Consider the following 17251-nt stretch of genomic DNA (forward strand, 5'->3'; position numbering starts at 1 on the left):
TTATCCCATTGCCCCCTCCAAATCTTTAGACAACAGCAATATGTACATGCTTATATGGTAGATAAGATTCATAAGAAATCTGTAAAGTTCAATCCAAACAAAATATAAGCAAGAGTGCACAAGCTGAAATGTCTCACCTGTTTTACTACAAGTATCACATAAACTTTACATGATCAATGATCCATGAAATTGAAGTCACTGTCAGATGAACCATGCCAGACAGACATGTACATCTAATAAACATTCCATACATCAAATACAGTGGTCCTATCACTTATAGTACCTGAGAAGCACAAAATCTTAACATTGACTAATGAATCATGAAAATGAGGTCAAGGTAATATGAACCCTGCCAGACAGACATGTACATTTTACAATCATTTCATACACCAAATATAGTTGACTTATTGTTTATAGTAACTGATAAACTGACATAACCACAAAAAACCTATCATAGACCAATGAACCATGAAAATGAGGGCAAGGTCACATGAAACCTGCCAGACAGACATGTACACCTTACAATTATTCCATACACCAAATATACTTGACCTATCCTTTATAATATCTGAGAAATAGACCAAAACACAAAAACTAATCATTCTTCAATGAAACCTGCTGGTTGGACATGTACACCTTACAATCATTCCATATATCAAACATAGTGGCCAATAATGGTTATAGTATTTGATAAATAGACCAAACCACAAAAACTAAACATTGTCCAATGAATCATGAAATTGAGATCAAGGTCAGATGAAACCTGCCAGTCAGACATGTACACCCTATTACAATCATTCCATACACCTAATATAGTTGACCTACTGCCTATAGTATCTGAGATATGGACATGACCACATAACTTTTAACCTTGATCACTTATCCTTGAAATGAGGTCGAGGTCAGATGAACTCTACCTGACATACATGTAGACCTTGCAAGGAACCAATATACCAAATGTAGTTATCATATTACTCATAGTAATACTAGAGAGAATTTCAAGCAATCATTGAACCATAAAAATGAGGTCAAGGATAATGGACATATGACAGATGTAAACTTCCTAACATAAGGTATCTGCAAACAAGGTTTGAAGCATCCAGGTCTTCTAGCTTCTGAAATATAAAGCTTTATACAAATAGTTTAGGTCATAACCTGCGCCGCTGGATTGTAATCCCTATGTCTCGCATTCTGTGACTTACATCGCAGGTGAGACAAAATGCAGATCTTCATACACTGAAAACAATTTATCTGTACAAATTTGCACTGAGTGTTTGAAACTCATTACAAAAAACTATACATTTGATGAAGCCAGATGGTCAACATGATAATTTCTGATGACAAACATATAACATACATTCCTTTTCTACTTGTGTCTCAAGGGGTAAGATTTTTTTACGTACAAGGGATAGTAAATAGTATTTTAGAAAAAAAGTTTGTGGTTGTGAAAAATTGTTGACATTCACAATTTTGAGAAGTTATGTTCACGATAGGGGATAACTTTTGTGGGGAAGGAGAATTGGATCCACAGGGAAAAGGCAATAAGTCAAAAGTATTTAATGTATGCATCTGCTATTTATTTGCCAAAACTCAGTTATTTCACTGATTTCAAACAAGAGTGCACACGCTGAAATGTCTCGCCTCCTTTACCAACCATTGATATTATGTTGATAGTCCTAAATATAAAGCTTTACTACAACTATCAACCTTACAATCATTCAATACACTAAATATAGTTGACCTATTGCTTCTAGTTTCTAAGAAACAGACTTAACCAAGAAAACTAAACATTGACCAATGAACCATGAAAATGAGGTCAAGGTCAGATGACCCATGCCAGGCAGACATTTACACCTTACAATCAACCTATGCATTAAATATAGTTGACCTATTGCTTATAGTATCTAAGAAACAAACTTAACCACGAAAACTTAACATTGACCAATGAACCAACAAAATGAGGTCAAGGTCAGATGATACCTGCCAGACAGACATATACAGCTTACAATCCTTCTATACAAAAAATATAGTTGACCTGTTGCTTATAGTTTAAGAAAAACAGACCAAAACACAAAAACTTAACACTGAGCAATGAACCGTGAAAATGAGGTCAAGGTCATATAAAGCCTGCTAGACTGACATGTGCATCATAAAATATTTCCATACACCAAATTTAGTTGACCTATTGCATATAGTATTAGAAAAAAAGACCAAAACTCAAAAACTTAACTTTGACCACTGAACCATGAAAATGAGGTCAAGGTCAGATGACACCTGTCAGTTGCACATGTACACCTTACAATCATTTCATACACCAAATAAAGTAGACCTATTGCATACAGTATAAGAAAAACAGACCAAAACACAAAAACTTAACTATAACCACTGAACCATGAAAATGAGATCAAGGTCAAATGACACCTGCCAGTTGGACATGCACACCTTACAATCCTTCCATACACCAAATATACTAGACCTATTGCTTATAGTATCTGAGATATGGACTTGAAAACTTAATATTGTTCACTGATCCATAAAATGAGGTCGAGGTCAAGTGAAAACTGTATGACGGGCATGAGGACCTTGCAAGATAAGCACATACCAAATATAGTTATCCTATTTCTCATAGTAAGAGAGAAATTAACATTACAAAAAATCTTAACTTTTTTTTCAAGTAGTCACTGAACCTTGAAAATGAGGGCAAGGACAATGGACATGTGACAGACGGAAACTTCGTAACATAAGGCATCTATATGCAAAGTATGAAGCATCCAGGTCTTCCACCTTCTAAAATATAAAGCTTTTAAGAAGTTAATTAACGCCGCCGCCGCCGATTACTATCCCTATGTCGAGCTTTCTGCGAAAAGTCGCAGGCTCAACAAAAACAGAAAAAAATTGTTCCACATTGTGTCAGTGTTTGCTGGACCTTGACCTTTCTGTAAAAATGTCTGATGAATTAAGAAACTCTGTCCACTTTTTAATGCAATCATTACTATTCTTGTAATTTCAAAAACAAGTTACATAAAAATATAATATTTCTATTCTTATCTGAGAAAACAAGGGTAGGTTCATTGTGAATATCTGAGATTTTTGTTTAACTGCTGATCTCTGTTTAGAAATAAAAAAAGAATGTGTCTGAGGACACGAATGCCCCCGCTCAAGCTTTGCAATTTTCCAAGTTAAAAAGGGGCATAACTCTAGAACGGTAAATGACTCATAACCTAAATTTGAACTCTGTCTGCTAGTTTTGGTTCTTAGCATTGTGTATGAGTTTCATAAAATTTAGATGAGACAAACTCAAGTTAGTCTGTGGAAACGAAAATATTTGCAATTTCCAAGTTATACAGGGGCATAACTCTAGAACAGTAAGTGACACACTGCCAAAATTCAAACTCTGTCTGCTTGATTAGGTTCTTAGCATAGTGTATGAGTTTCATAAAATTTGCATGAAGCAAACTTGTTAGAGTGTGGAAATGAAAATGGGACGGACAGAAGGGCGGTCAAGGGTAAAACTTAATGCCCCCATTGCCTAAGGTGGGGGCATAAAAAGAAAAAATTATCATTCTACAAAACTGTATTTTATGACAAAATTAATTTCTGCAATTAATTTCTAAAGACCGCTAAATTGACAAAAACACTTGAGTAAACTGCATCTTTTATTGGTCGACATGTTTCGCCGATTTTATCGGCTTCTTCAGGACAAAGTATACAAAATGAGAATCCCTGAAGTACAAAAAAATAAATCAATGTGTAACATGAATGTAAGTATAATGTCAGTATACAGTTTCTACATAGTTTCTTCCTAATTTGGACGTCACTTTTAAGGCACATCCTTATCATTTTGACTGGCTTCCCTTTGGCCAGAGGTACTACTTCCAATTACGTCGGGAATGCCGTAAAGTAGCCTTCGCAAAATTTCGTTGCAATGTTGGTTTAACTGGAAATCATGTTGGGAAGGACTTATTTAGTAATTTCATTTGCATTGTACTATTTTTTATTCATTTTCTGTTCAACATTACATAATTACATAAAGTATCCTATAGCAACGTCAACAATAGACAATTATGACGTCACATACTCAATACCATTTTTTTGTACTTCAGGGATTCTCATTTTGTATACTTTGTCCTGAAGATGCCGATCTAATCGGCAAAACATGTTGACCAACAAAAGATGCAGTTTACTTAAGTGTTGTTGTCAATTTAGCGGTATTTAATTTTTTTTATCTGACAACCCTGCATACAATCTGGTATCCACTTAAGAGAACTCTACCAGCACAAAACATAGGAGGAGTCGGTTCAGCAGATCTTTATTTATTAATTTCTAAAGAGTAAAACAAAAAAGAAAAATTCCTTTACTAATAAATTTCACCACAAAAATTCAAATGTATGAAAATTAAGAATTTTTTACCTTTATTTCGTGTTTCATCTTCTGATTCTGAATCTGTTGTCTCCCCTTCTTCTGGGTCAACTGAAACAAAAATAAATTATAATAAAAATTTGGTAAAGCAAAGAATATTCATACTTTCAAAATATTTTTTCTAATTAAGACAAAATGACAGGAATAGATTTAAGTCTTAAAAAAAAAATAGACGTGAAGACTTTCCCATGTCAAAAACTTCTGAATGTCTAATTTGCGAACCATAGAGTATTGTTACCTACACGTTTTGAAAGCAACATGACATAGGGACAGGAACTGAACAGAAATTGTAAATACTAACTACTGTTATTGCAAATACAACTTAATAACCTAATTTTTATTTTACATGGATACTCTAGATTTGGGTGATTAAAGTCACCAAACTTTTTTTTTATTAATGAATAGTATTTACCATCAAATCCTAACTGTTGCTTCCATATCTCTGCCCTTGATGGTGAAGGAACTGGCTTGTTACCAACAATCCTAGGACTGTAAGTCATGGGAGTCTTAAACACAGGCTCTTGTCTCTGTCAAGATATTTAATGAAAATGTAAGCAGCAATTCTTATACATTATTAAAATATATACTAGTTATAATATAGACAAAAATTAAGCAGCTATTTTTTCAATAACATAATAAATCACTTTTCATATATTTTACTTTAAACTTTATCAAAAATTTGACTACAAATAAAGCTTAAAAATCTTTCAAATGTCAATGCAAGGGAAATAACTCTATTTTTACAATCGGCAACTTATCAGTCTTAATAGTATTATCATGAAAATTTGATTTACAAAATTATTATTCCCAAACTCAATCATATATATATGTAGGACTCAAATCTATGGCGGGTTCCAGATCTATGGCAGATTCCTAATCTATGGTAAATATGACGTCATGTCATCCCAAATCTATGGCAGTTTTTTTTAGAATCCTAATCTATGGCAACTTTTTAGTTTCCTAATCTATGGCAATTTTTTTAGTTTCCTAATCTATGGCGGATTTCTATATTTCAATTCTATGACAGATTTTCTGCAATGGTCGGACCAGTCAGTGCATATCTGACCAATGATTTCGAGGTCGAAATGTCCAAAGGTAGCAAAAAAGCTGCTTTTAAATAAAATCCAGTATTAGAAAAACAAATTAGGACTATTACTAGGAAGCATATACATAACCGTTGGTAAAATGAGCACAGACTGTAGGTTTGAAATCATGTGCCCCGGAAGAATACTTATTTCCTACTCTGTGTATACTAGTAGTACCTGTGTGACCCTCTAAAAAAATCCTTATTTCTCCAACAGTACAGTTTTTCGACATATTTAGAGCGGAAAACGATATTAATATCTATTAGAAATCTATATCATATTTATTTTTTCCAAATCTCAAGAAAGATTGTTTGCTACAATAGTACAGGTAGTCACTGTTATATAGCTGACAAAATACTTTATGTTGTGTTACTTCTTACAGAAAATTAAAGAGATCATAGGAATACAAAAAAATAGCATAAAAACACAAAACAGCAAACCAAAATGCACGGTAAAAGCTCGTACAATTAAGGGTGATGCCAACACCAGCAACACGAGAAGAAGAAAACAAGGGTAGAAACAAACACAATTTTGAATTATAATTTATTTATTAATTTTTATCCTTGCAAACTTGCTTTTCGATCTTTTTCTTTTCCTTTTGTATAACAAAACCGTCGTCGTCATCGGCAGCTTCAACGTTCCATGACGTTATTTAATTGTGACGGAAAATTACGTAGTATCCAAATCTGCCATAGATTTGGAGAAAACAAAATACTGCCATAGATTTGTGTTATGTTTGGCGTTTGTGACATCATATTTACCATAGATTAGGGATTTGCAGAAATTTGCCATAGATCTGGAACCCACCATAGATCTGAGTCCTACATATATATCTAGGGTAAATTTCACAGTCAGTACATGTGAATGCAGGGAAGTAAAATAAGAAATTGCAATATGCTGATGTTAACATTAAAATACATTTTTTTAACTGTGTGTATACGTAACAACCAGAAAAATACATAATTATATACTTGTTGAAATTTACTATTCACTGTTTATTGTAATCAAAGAAACTTTTATTCTAAAAATCACAGCGTTAATTCACAAGATCTGTAAACTGGAAATATCAGTATTGTTATACAAGACTTCCCAGGGCTAAAATTTCTAAAATATTGATATCCAACAAACTTTACCTTGTGCATAAACTAAATTTCTTACCTTAATCTTTGGTGTTTTATTCATCTTGAAAACTGCTTCTTTTTTCAAACTGTAAGAAAAATGATGTAAATGTGAAAATTCTATACGGATGTGTTCATCACTACATATACTATTCTCTGAACCTTTATGATATATGCTTTAGTTGAAAAAATAAAGGCTTTGGAAAAATCTAGAAAAAAAAAGAGTTGATTTAGAGCTGTTTTCCTAATGCTTGTAGTTTACAGGTTTGGTTGGCTTGCTTGCTTTGTCTGTATAAATGTTTGCTCAAGCATAGTAATTAAGATTGACATCTGCAATTAATAGATAGGCGGGGCTTCAGCTTGTATATATTATACTTAAATGTTATTGGGTATTAAGTATAATGCAGAGTATAATGTATACAAGCTGAAGAATGCTGGAGCAAACGTTTATACAAACAAAGCAAGCAAGCCAACCAAACCTTTAAACTACAAGCATTAGGAAAACAGCTCTAATTTCTAATACATTTTTCATAGAGTTAAACAGCCATGTGTTACAATACATTTCATATGAAAAAGCTAGACATCTTTGTCTTGTCAAAAAGTCATATTTCAAAAATTCTTGTGTCTCTTAAGGATGTACACCTCTGAGGAACCAAAAATTTCTAGAATTAAACTTTTTTTCTTAACCTGATTTTTGGGTTTATATGACTGTAAAAAAAAATTGGTGAAGAAAAAATCATATGGTGGTGCACTTCTTTTTTTGCTACGGCCATATGAAAGTACCCAATTTTGATGATTTTCTCATTTTTCATCAATTTTTGGGCTATTATCATGAAAAAAATCACAGTTTCACAATTAAACTTTTTTTCATACTTTCACTAAAGATAAAGTGGACCAATCTGAATAAATTTAACTTAAAAAAAAATATAGGTAGGTGTTAATATAAGAAAGTTTTATAAACTTTTGTTGCTTTTTTGGGTCAAATTTGCCATGCTGTCAATTTTGTAAAATTGGGATTTTTCTCTTTTTTTTTAGAACAAAAAGCATATTATTTCAACTTCTTTGTTATAAATGATTGAAAAAAAAAACATATCTAAGAAATTTGAAAAGAAAAAATTGATATGGGATGTACATGTTTCTGGTAAAATCATTTCTTGTACCCCTCACCCATTTTCTCAACATTTTGGCTAAAGAGACTGACTTGATTGGTTATGAAATTTGAAAATTGTATTACTCAAAAACTACTTATTGTAAATACACAATTTTTTCACAGATTTAAGTTTGATTATAATATTTTTTAAATTCATTGATATTTTCCACTTGTATCACATGTTTTGGAAATAATTCAAGAACGAGATTTCAAGAGACTGAAACGTCAGAAGAATACATCCTTAAACAAGTGCACAAAACTTTATATATTTTCCCAATATTGTGATGTGTTGCATATTATCCACTGGGAACTGGACGCTTTTTCCCTAGAAATGTTGTTATTTTTTGTGTCAGCTGTGTACATCCTTAAGTAAGTCAACAATAGTTTATATTTTAGTTCACTGAAATTTGCTATTTGTTTGTAACAAATGTTTTGAAATATTTCATTGATTTCAGATTAAATATTAACTCATGAACAACTAGAATAAAACTTATTTGGGGAAAAAAATATGTTTCAACACAGTTTTTAGACAAGTTTTGTTTTTGAAAAAAACAAAGAAAATTCTTTATCTATATAAATTTTTGGAAACCAGTTGCAATATCAATTTGAAAATCATTTCATTAATGATGTGATTTAACTGACAGAATATATAAATATATGTACAAAAAACTAACCTGATTTATAATACATGTAACTGTATCCTTTCACAATAAATTGGCGGGTATATTTTATATCAAAGAAAAATATAAGGAAGTTTTATTACAATTGGACATGTTTACAAGAAACGGTTACAATAATAAAAGTGACAACGAAGAAAATATTCACATACAAAAGAATGTATAATTATATTATTAACAGAAAACCCCAGGAGAACTTAGTCTTTGTAATGTTCAGAAACAGGCTAAACAAATTATGGACTTGACAATGAAATAATAACTGTGTATAACAAGACATAGTTCTACATATTGGTAATAAAGTAAAACCTATTATGTATACCCATCAAATCAATAGAACAAATAATGTTTGTTAAATACACTTCTCCAGTTGTTTAAATAAATATAATTTATATTGTTTAAAATAGAATTGAGATTTTAAATACATGTAGTTTATCATATTGCTGGTACTTATCAAATCTTAAATTTTCTTTGATGTTTATCAAATTTTAAAATTTTCTTTGATGTTTTTAACATTGTGAATACGGTACTTACATACTTGCATGTATGTATCTTATAATGTGTTAATCTTAATTACTAGCTACTGTTTATTTGCAAAAACAGATATATATATATATATATATATATATATATGAATAAAACCTCTAGATAATAGTCAACAATATTTCTTATGATGGGGCTGGATCGTTATGAAAGAAGATACTATACACATTAACCAAAGTATATATATATATATACGCCTTAAAAGTGTACAAAACAACACTAATATCAAAACTAAAGGCTCTAAAGAGCCTGTGTTGCTCACCTGCATCTTCAAAAATGGCAACTTTTCAGTAAAAATCATCATTAAAGGGGAATAACTCTATTAAGAGTTAACTGACAATTTCAGTCATGTTTACATATTTGTAGATCTTATCCTGCAGATAATTTTCCTTTTTAAAGTTTCTATTTATCTGTTATAGTTTTCAAGATAATAGGCTCAAAAAATGCAAAAAATTGTTGAAAAATAACATTAGAGGGCGATAACTCCAATAACGAGTCCACTGAAGATTTCAGCCATTATGGCTTATTTGTGGATCTTATCTTGCTGATCATTTGTGCTATTTAAAGTTTCTTTCTATCTATGACAGTATTCAAGATATAAGGAAAAAATGGGAAAAATTGTCATTAAAGGGCAATAACTTCAATGAGGAATCAACTAACAATTTCAGTCATGTTGACTTATTTTACATCTTGCCTTGCTGATCATTTTTGCTTTTTTAAGTTTCTATCTATCTAATATAGTTTTTAAGATATTAGGCAAAAACACAAAAAATTGGTAAAAATCATCATTATAGGGCAAATATTGGTAGATCTTGTCTTTCTGATCATTTTTACTATTTAAAGTTTCTGTTTATCTATTATAATTTTCGAGATAATAAGAAAAAATTTCAAAAAATGGTAAAATTCATCTTTTAAGGGTAATAACTCCTATAAGAAGTTGTCTGACAGTTTTGACTTACATGAACAATAGGTAGAGCTCAACATTCTGAACATTTTTACCCTGTCAGATTCTCTCTATTTATAGCTGTTCTCAAATTAATAGGCAAAACTTGCATTTACCCCTATGTTCTATTTTTAGCCATGTCGGCCGTCTTGGCCAGTCATCAGACACATTTTTTAAACTAGATACCCCAATGATCTTTGTGGCCAAGTTTGGTTAAATTTGGCCCAGTAGTTTCAGCGGAGAAGATTTTTGTAAAAGTTAACAGATGGCGGCGGACGATGGACGCAAAGTAATGAGAAAAGCTCACTTGGCCTTTTAGGCCAGGTAAGCTAAAAGGAACAGTAAATACAAGTTTCAATAAATATGCATGATATAAAATGATTCTTTATATATCAATCTTTTCTGATTTTACTAAATATATATACATGTATATAATTTTACTAAACATTTCAATTATAAGTAACAATAATTCCAGGATATTTAGACGGCCATTTTTTTTCCTCAGGAAATAAAACAGGCCTCAGTCTACAGGCTGACATATATCTGAAACACTGGATGAAGTTTAAATACTGTAGATGTAATAAATGAATATCATTTTCATGGATTTCATGGATGTAGGTGAACCACAAATTTAAATGTCGTACAAATTTCTTATAGACTATACCAAAACCACAAAATCAAATATTTACGAAAAAACTATTTCCTCAATCCACAAAAAATTGGTAAGGAAAATAAATGAAATACATTGAATATAACACTAAGGGTTACAGTGTTGCCCCCAGGGCCTTTAAGCATCATGGGAATGACCACAACTACCTTAAACCAAAACCATAACTTGATAAGGAATTGTAGGTGGGGCATTATAACAAATTAAATCATTTGTGTCATGAAAAAACACCATACAGAAGTTATGATAATTTGCATATAAGCTAATTTATAAATAGAAACATATATATTCTTGTTACTTACTGGTAAATAATGATCCAAAAAACTCACGAGTTAATCCTGAAAGCCACAAGTTAATCCTTACTGGATCTTAATCTCTTTCTACCTTAATCTTCTCAATGCATATCCCTGTTGTTTCTACAGTCTGTGAACATAAAAACTATAGATTTAAAGTGAACATAAAATTACAAACAAATTACTAAGATTAAAATAATTCAGCGCTTTTATTTCTATCTGTGAAATTTAGCAAAGGGTTTGGAATTAAATACATGTAGTATCAAGGTGACACATCCTCAAAGGTCACTAAGACAACAAAATGCTTACTTGCATAAAATACTTTTGTATAAAATTTACAAGATACATGTCCCTATCATAATTGTGCAATGATTCAAGGCATCTATTGTTCCGAGGTAAATGCATGTAAAGAGATATGCATTTTTTTATTGACACCTAAAATTTTGTAATAGTAAAGGTTATGGGTAATGTCCCTTAATGTTATAGTCACATAATTCATACTAATGCTAAAACTCATAAGTTCTGATTTTGTGGTTCTTCAAAACCATATTTTAATCATATAAATGTTAATAATCCATTGATACTTGGTATATGAAAAACTGAAATCCTAAATTTTAAGTATCCACAAAACAACCAAAAAAAAACCAAAAAATAATCCAAAAACAAAAGTACATTGACAGAAGTTTGTTCATGCACAAATTAATGAAATAGTTGCCACTGGACATTAAGGAAATAACCATCAATTAAATCAATCAATCATAACTTTATAGAATACATGTAATTGAAATGTACAGTTAAATTCATTATGTTGCATGTCGAATATAACACTATTTTTCCCTAAAACAGAGATAATTCATTTGCATAAAAATACAAACACTATTTTTGCACACACAAAAGAAAAGTGAAAAAACAAGAATCAACAAAAACATCATAGAAGTTTAGTAGACTCAACCAGTCCCAATCCTTAATTATTGGGGGATTCTTGAATTTCTGAACAAGCACTGACTGTAAAAGCCAGTGTGTCACAGCATGTACATGTATTCCTTATAAAAATAGTTCAATCTTTTTTTAACAACTTCAAATTTTCATAGTTAAAACAAATGATTTATTCTATTCATCATAATACAATAAATCTATTTTCAGCGGGAAGAAGCAGGTAAACAAAATTAGGAGTTTTCCTCAGTTAGTCCTTGCATTAATCATTTTAATACATGTGAAATGAAGCAACTTTACCTCTATCTTAATGTATAAATAATCCATTTACCACCTAATACATTTTGTGTGATACCTAAAAATTCACTCTAACCATAAATATACCCTATTTTATTAACCTAAACAATTAAAATATCATAAAACCAATCCCAAATAAGATGTCAATTCAATCTACTGGGTTAAAATCTACACCTCATTCTACATTGATTAAATAAATAAATTGCCATATTAAACAGTAATTTAATAACTTTACTTTAGATCTTTATCACTTTACCCTCATGAATGTAAATACCCAATAATGAAGACCACATTACTTCAAAAATACTAAGTTCAAAAAGGTAATTTAATAGGTGAGTGTTGAAAAAATCAAACTTTAAAAATATTTAGTTCTTAAATAGATGAGTTAAGTAAATAAAGGCCCTTGAAAGCTTTTGAGTCAAAAATCACTAGAAAGGTTGCATTCATTATTTAAATATAATTGATGACAAAAAATAATCTCCCAAAGTACTTTTATTCAATTTATGTGGGAAGGTACTTTGAAATTCCTAAGAAAAGTATTTTAAATCTGTCATCAAGATGATATAAAGAATGTATGTACATCAATGGTTGTCTTCAGAAATCTCTTTGCTTTTTTTTTTGGTCTTTCGATTTTTTTTTTAAACTATTTAAACATTTGGAACATGTATTGATTGCAGATTTTTAATAGGATATGTTAAATTTATTATCAACAATGTAACAAATGAAATAATGCATTCAATCTGAAACAGAACTTTTGAGTGACTATCTTAAACATCAATACAACAACACTCATACGTTGCCATAGGTTACTTATTTATTTAAATGTATGGTCTACACTAAGATAGTACTACCACTTTCTAATGGACATGGTGCCTTGACAAATCATTTAGGATGGCCTAATGCTGATTAAGATATGTTGACTTCTATGCTTTTGGTATTTTTGACGAAAAAGACCTGTTTTGATATAGTATGTATACTAGACATCTGTCTATTGTTGAAGATAATCTCTTTTTACCTAATATATTCTAGTCATTTTACACAGGCAAAAATAGGCAAATCAATGCTAAAAATATCATACCAGTATATATATATATAGGGATAATAGCATGTCCTTTACAATATAAAATGGCCCTTGTATCATGCCCAGACTCCAACATCAGCAGGTTATACACATGTCACATGATAACCGTTTATTTGCCCGAGTAATGATACAGCAAGGGCAATAGTGTGGCTATTACATACATGTATACACAATTTCTTGGTTAAGGGACAAACATGTTATAAACTGATCTATTAGAAATGTTATGTAATGTTGTATAAACTATCAAGGAAGTTCTATTGTGTGCTGCATTCATTTCACCGACATTGAATTATAAATTTTCAGGATGTATGCAACTAAAGCTAAACGTTCTCATATTTGTTAGAAAAGTCTTATGACATTAGTAAATAATCATGCTATAGAAATTTGAATGAGCCTGTTTGTCACGGTTTTCAATAAAATGTAAACTGGATTACTGCAAGTAAGGCAACATGTATAAAGCAAAATCCTGTGCACCAAATTCCTTGTCCCACCCAGTCTTTCAACTGAAGTACTTGTCTATATCTATTTGTGAATGTTTTGTTCAGACGTCAAATTCCTAAGCATAATACTGTTGTGAGAATTTTGCTTAAAACATCAAAACAATAGTCATTTTGTGAAATGAAATTGCTCTGTTGATACCAAATATTTAATACAGGATGAATACAATTTAAAAACCCCAGTCCCTAATATTTTGAAAAATATATATCTTTCATTACAAGTATTCCAAACCAACTAGATGTATCTACATCAGGTATTTATAATGTCTTTGGTCAGGTTGTTGTCTCTTTGACACATTCCCCGTATCCATTCTCTATTCTATAATATATACTTATATCAGGTTTAAGGTTTTTGAGGATAAAAGAATGCAAAAATGGAAATTTACTTAACTAAACAAAGACCATTTTACAGTGATTATATACAAACAATGAATACCTGACTTGAATAGTTTCTCCCAAACAACCACTTTAGAATCCTGTTTCCCTTTTATCAATACAAATCACAATTTGACAGATTTAAAATTTTATGATATTGATCTGCAGATTACCACTGATCAAATAGATAAATTTTTACCTACGTTTTCTTGTGAATTTGTAAATCCTTGTCATATGCACTCAAACAATTTTGTCTAATCATTCCACATTATTCCTAATAGAATCTGTGTTGATCTTTCTGAAACCTACAATGAAACAATAGATTGTATATGAACCATGAAATACTTAAATATCTTATCATTTTTCATTGATTATACCTTTTTAAAAACACAATGCATGCGAGTGTCAACATTAAACCATGAGTCAGGCTTTTGCAACAAATTCAAACATGTGCAAATACATAATATAAACATTCAAACAACGTTTCTGTTTTAATCTTAAATATATACATGTAGTTTAATAAAAAAAAAATATCAACTTAAAAGAAAAATACATCTATATCATATATATCATGTATATATAAAACATATATAGTTAAAATGCATGTATATATATCATATATTAATATATAAATATATACTAAAAGCTAAAGCAAAAAGTACCTGGTGAGAATTTTTTTGACAGGGTATAAATTCAAAATCTGAGTAGAAAATCGGCTTTAAAAACCATACAATCCATGTTCAATGAATAAAAGAACGCTAAATCAAATGAAAACAACAACACAGATGGTAACCTAATTTAAAAGTTTGATTACTTCCAATCACTTGCGATCAATAAAGAATTGATAATATTGACATTTACATAAGTATGTCTTACCTATAATGTCCAGCAAAAGTTCATATAAATACCAATAAAATCTCACATTTTTTGTGCCATATCACAAATATTGAATTATCCATGCATTGAGATTTAAATGATATGAAGTAACACAATACAAAGTATTTAAACAAGATTTACAACACCACATGCTTAAAATGGTTACATTAAATCTTATTCAGAACTTTAATTCAACAATGACAGGAAAATGTTCTGATTTGTAAGACATTAGAATTGTCTATCTGCTTTGAAAAAAAGAAGATTAAATAAATTTTAAACATGGACCAATCCTAATTAGTAAGTGACCGTATTCTCTATAATGATGTATACAATGGTTATTCTACTAATAATAACTATATATAATAAAAAAATATTTTAAATCCCAGAAACGTTCCAGGGTCTTCAGAGAAGATTAACCTGATAGTATATCAAAATATATATATATTTTTGATACTCAAACTAAATAGATAAATCATTTTTCAGAGAACGTTTACAAATTTTCTGGTCCATTCCCCTTTTGTTTTAAAAAATCATGAATGCCCAACTGAGATTGTTCGCAATTTAATATCCCAATCTGAACATGATGAAGGTATAATGGTCTTTAGTATCAACATCTTTACATTCATTGGTAAGCATGTAAAGCAACTCAATTCTTTAGTGCATCCTGTGAATCCTAGACCTGCAGTACGCAGTATTGGGCAAGTTTTTGTACAAAAAAGAGTCAATAAACTGAATTTTATAATTAGATGAACAAGAAGAAATTTTCACCTTTTCATGTACTAGCAAAGGAGGAGGTTCGATAAGGCCCAAAAATGGCCCTAATTCTATCTGAAATTCGAAATTAGGATTTATTGACCAATGTCACAAGGAATCATAGGTAATATGACTAGATTGGAAAAACGTCTTTTTGTTGAAAAGGACAAGGTACGATAAGCACCCATTTTGGCCCCCTTATTTTCTCATTTTTCAAATTTTGTTTTGGAAAGCTACTTATAACATCAAATATTCACTGAGGTTTAAAGTTTGTTTGGATGAACTTAATTTCAGCAACTGGGTGAGGTGAGGGGGGTAAACTTTCCGTTATCATTCAGATATTGTAATTATTATTGATTTTGGAGGTGTTCCGTACAACAAATTTTTAGTTTTTAAGTGCCTGCGCCAACGTGACCCATGAATTTGTTTATTCCAATGTCGTTATCACTGTTTTTGCTGTCTAGATTGCCAAAATTTTCCGCGGTCACGTAGGAGCACGCTATTAAATTTTTAGAAACACAGGCCAAAAATCGTAATTTTTCTTACTTTTGGCGTTTTTGATGTCCTTTTACCCCCATCACCTCACCTAGTTGCTGAAATTAATGATTTTGAAGTTCATCTAAACAAACTTCAAATCTAAGGGAATATTTCAACATAATGAGTAGCTTTCCAAAACAAAATTTGAAAAATGAGAAAATAGGGGGCCAAAACAGGGGCTTATCGTATCTTGCCCTTTATGTTTTTGCGTTCTATTCATGACGTCACAAATAGCATGCATTTTGATTTTCAGTGAAAATTCGATGAAAACAGGTAAATTTACATTGATTTTTTGGAAAGGAAACATAGAGTGCACGCGTCGACAACAAAGAAATTTTAGCCTAATGTTTATTATGAAATTTTACATATCTGACTTGAATATTTTGTTTGTCGACGCCTGCGCTCTATGTTTCCTAGGTCTTTATTTGGTTGAAATTCGAACAATTTTGTCTAATGTCGCAAAAATCTATTTTTAACCTATTTGGGATGTAAAAATCAATGCTTGAAAATAAAACTTTGGCAAAAATAGTTTTATTTAATTTTCTCACATGTCTTTTCATCAACTTAAAACATGTTTTATCCTGAAACTTTGAACTTAATAATCAGGCCAAATCTTGCCCTTACCCAACTTACTTCTTTAGACATGTAACTATATAGTCAGTAAAGGTTACTAAATGAAAGAAAAAAAAAACCCAACAAAATTCTATAAATTTTCTATTGGATTTCTTGAAAAGGTTTTCTAGCTTCAGTTTTGATTTTCCTTTTCCTAATAATGGACAAAATTTGGGTCCAAACATTTGATGAAAGCAAGAATCTTCTAAATCATTTTTATACATTAAAATGAATCTCAAGTAATACTAGTTAATTTCAAAATGAATCTTCTATTATCGAGTCCAGACGCTGAATCTCAAAGATCTATTAATTTCAAAATTATTTATGGTATTTTAAGTTTGTATATATAATAAAATTCTTAAGGGGTTCCACGGAACCCTGTGTCTCGCCTGCGATTG

At 30.5% G+C, this 17251-nt stretch overlaps 1 protein-coding gene across 9 annotated transcripts in view; it reads right to left on the bottom strand.

Moving 5' to 3' along the window:
- Positions 1 to 17251, bottom strand: part of LOC127702123 (kinesin-like protein KIFC3) — an 81988-nt gene that overhangs the window by 53708 nt on the left and 11029 nt on the right. For 2 of the 9 annotated variants that reach the window (XR_007982288.1, XM_052206199.1), the window contains exons 1-6: positions 14952 to 15052; positions 14279 to 14380; positions 10902 to 11022; positions 6663 to 6711; positions 4832 to 4946; positions 4411 to 4470 (exon numbers count right to left, since the gene is read on the bottom strand). Coding sequence is in view for 8 of the 9 variants with exons in the window: in XM_052206199.1 (XP_052062159.1) it covers positions 4411 to 4470; positions 4832 to 4946; positions 6663 to 6686 (199 nt within the window). In the remaining variant the exon portion in view is untranslated. Of the gene's footprint in view, positions 1 to 4410; positions 4471 to 4831; positions 4947 to 6662; positions 6712 to 10901; positions 11023 to 14136; positions 14208 to 14274; positions 14381 to 14951; positions 15054 to 17251 lie in introns of those variants that run through there. The other 7 variants (XM_052206201.1, XM_052206200.1, XM_052206205.1 and 4 more) reach the window with 6 other exon arrangements.

Source organism: Mytilus californianus, unplaced genomic scaffold (assembly GCF_021869535.1).
Source record: "Mytilus californianus isolate M0D057914Y unplaced genomic scaffold, xbMytCali1.0.p SCAF_5, whole genome shotgun sequence".
Taxonomy (NCBI): Eukaryota; Metazoa; Mollusca; class Bivalvia; order Mytilida; family Mytilidae; genus Mytilus; species Mytilus californianus.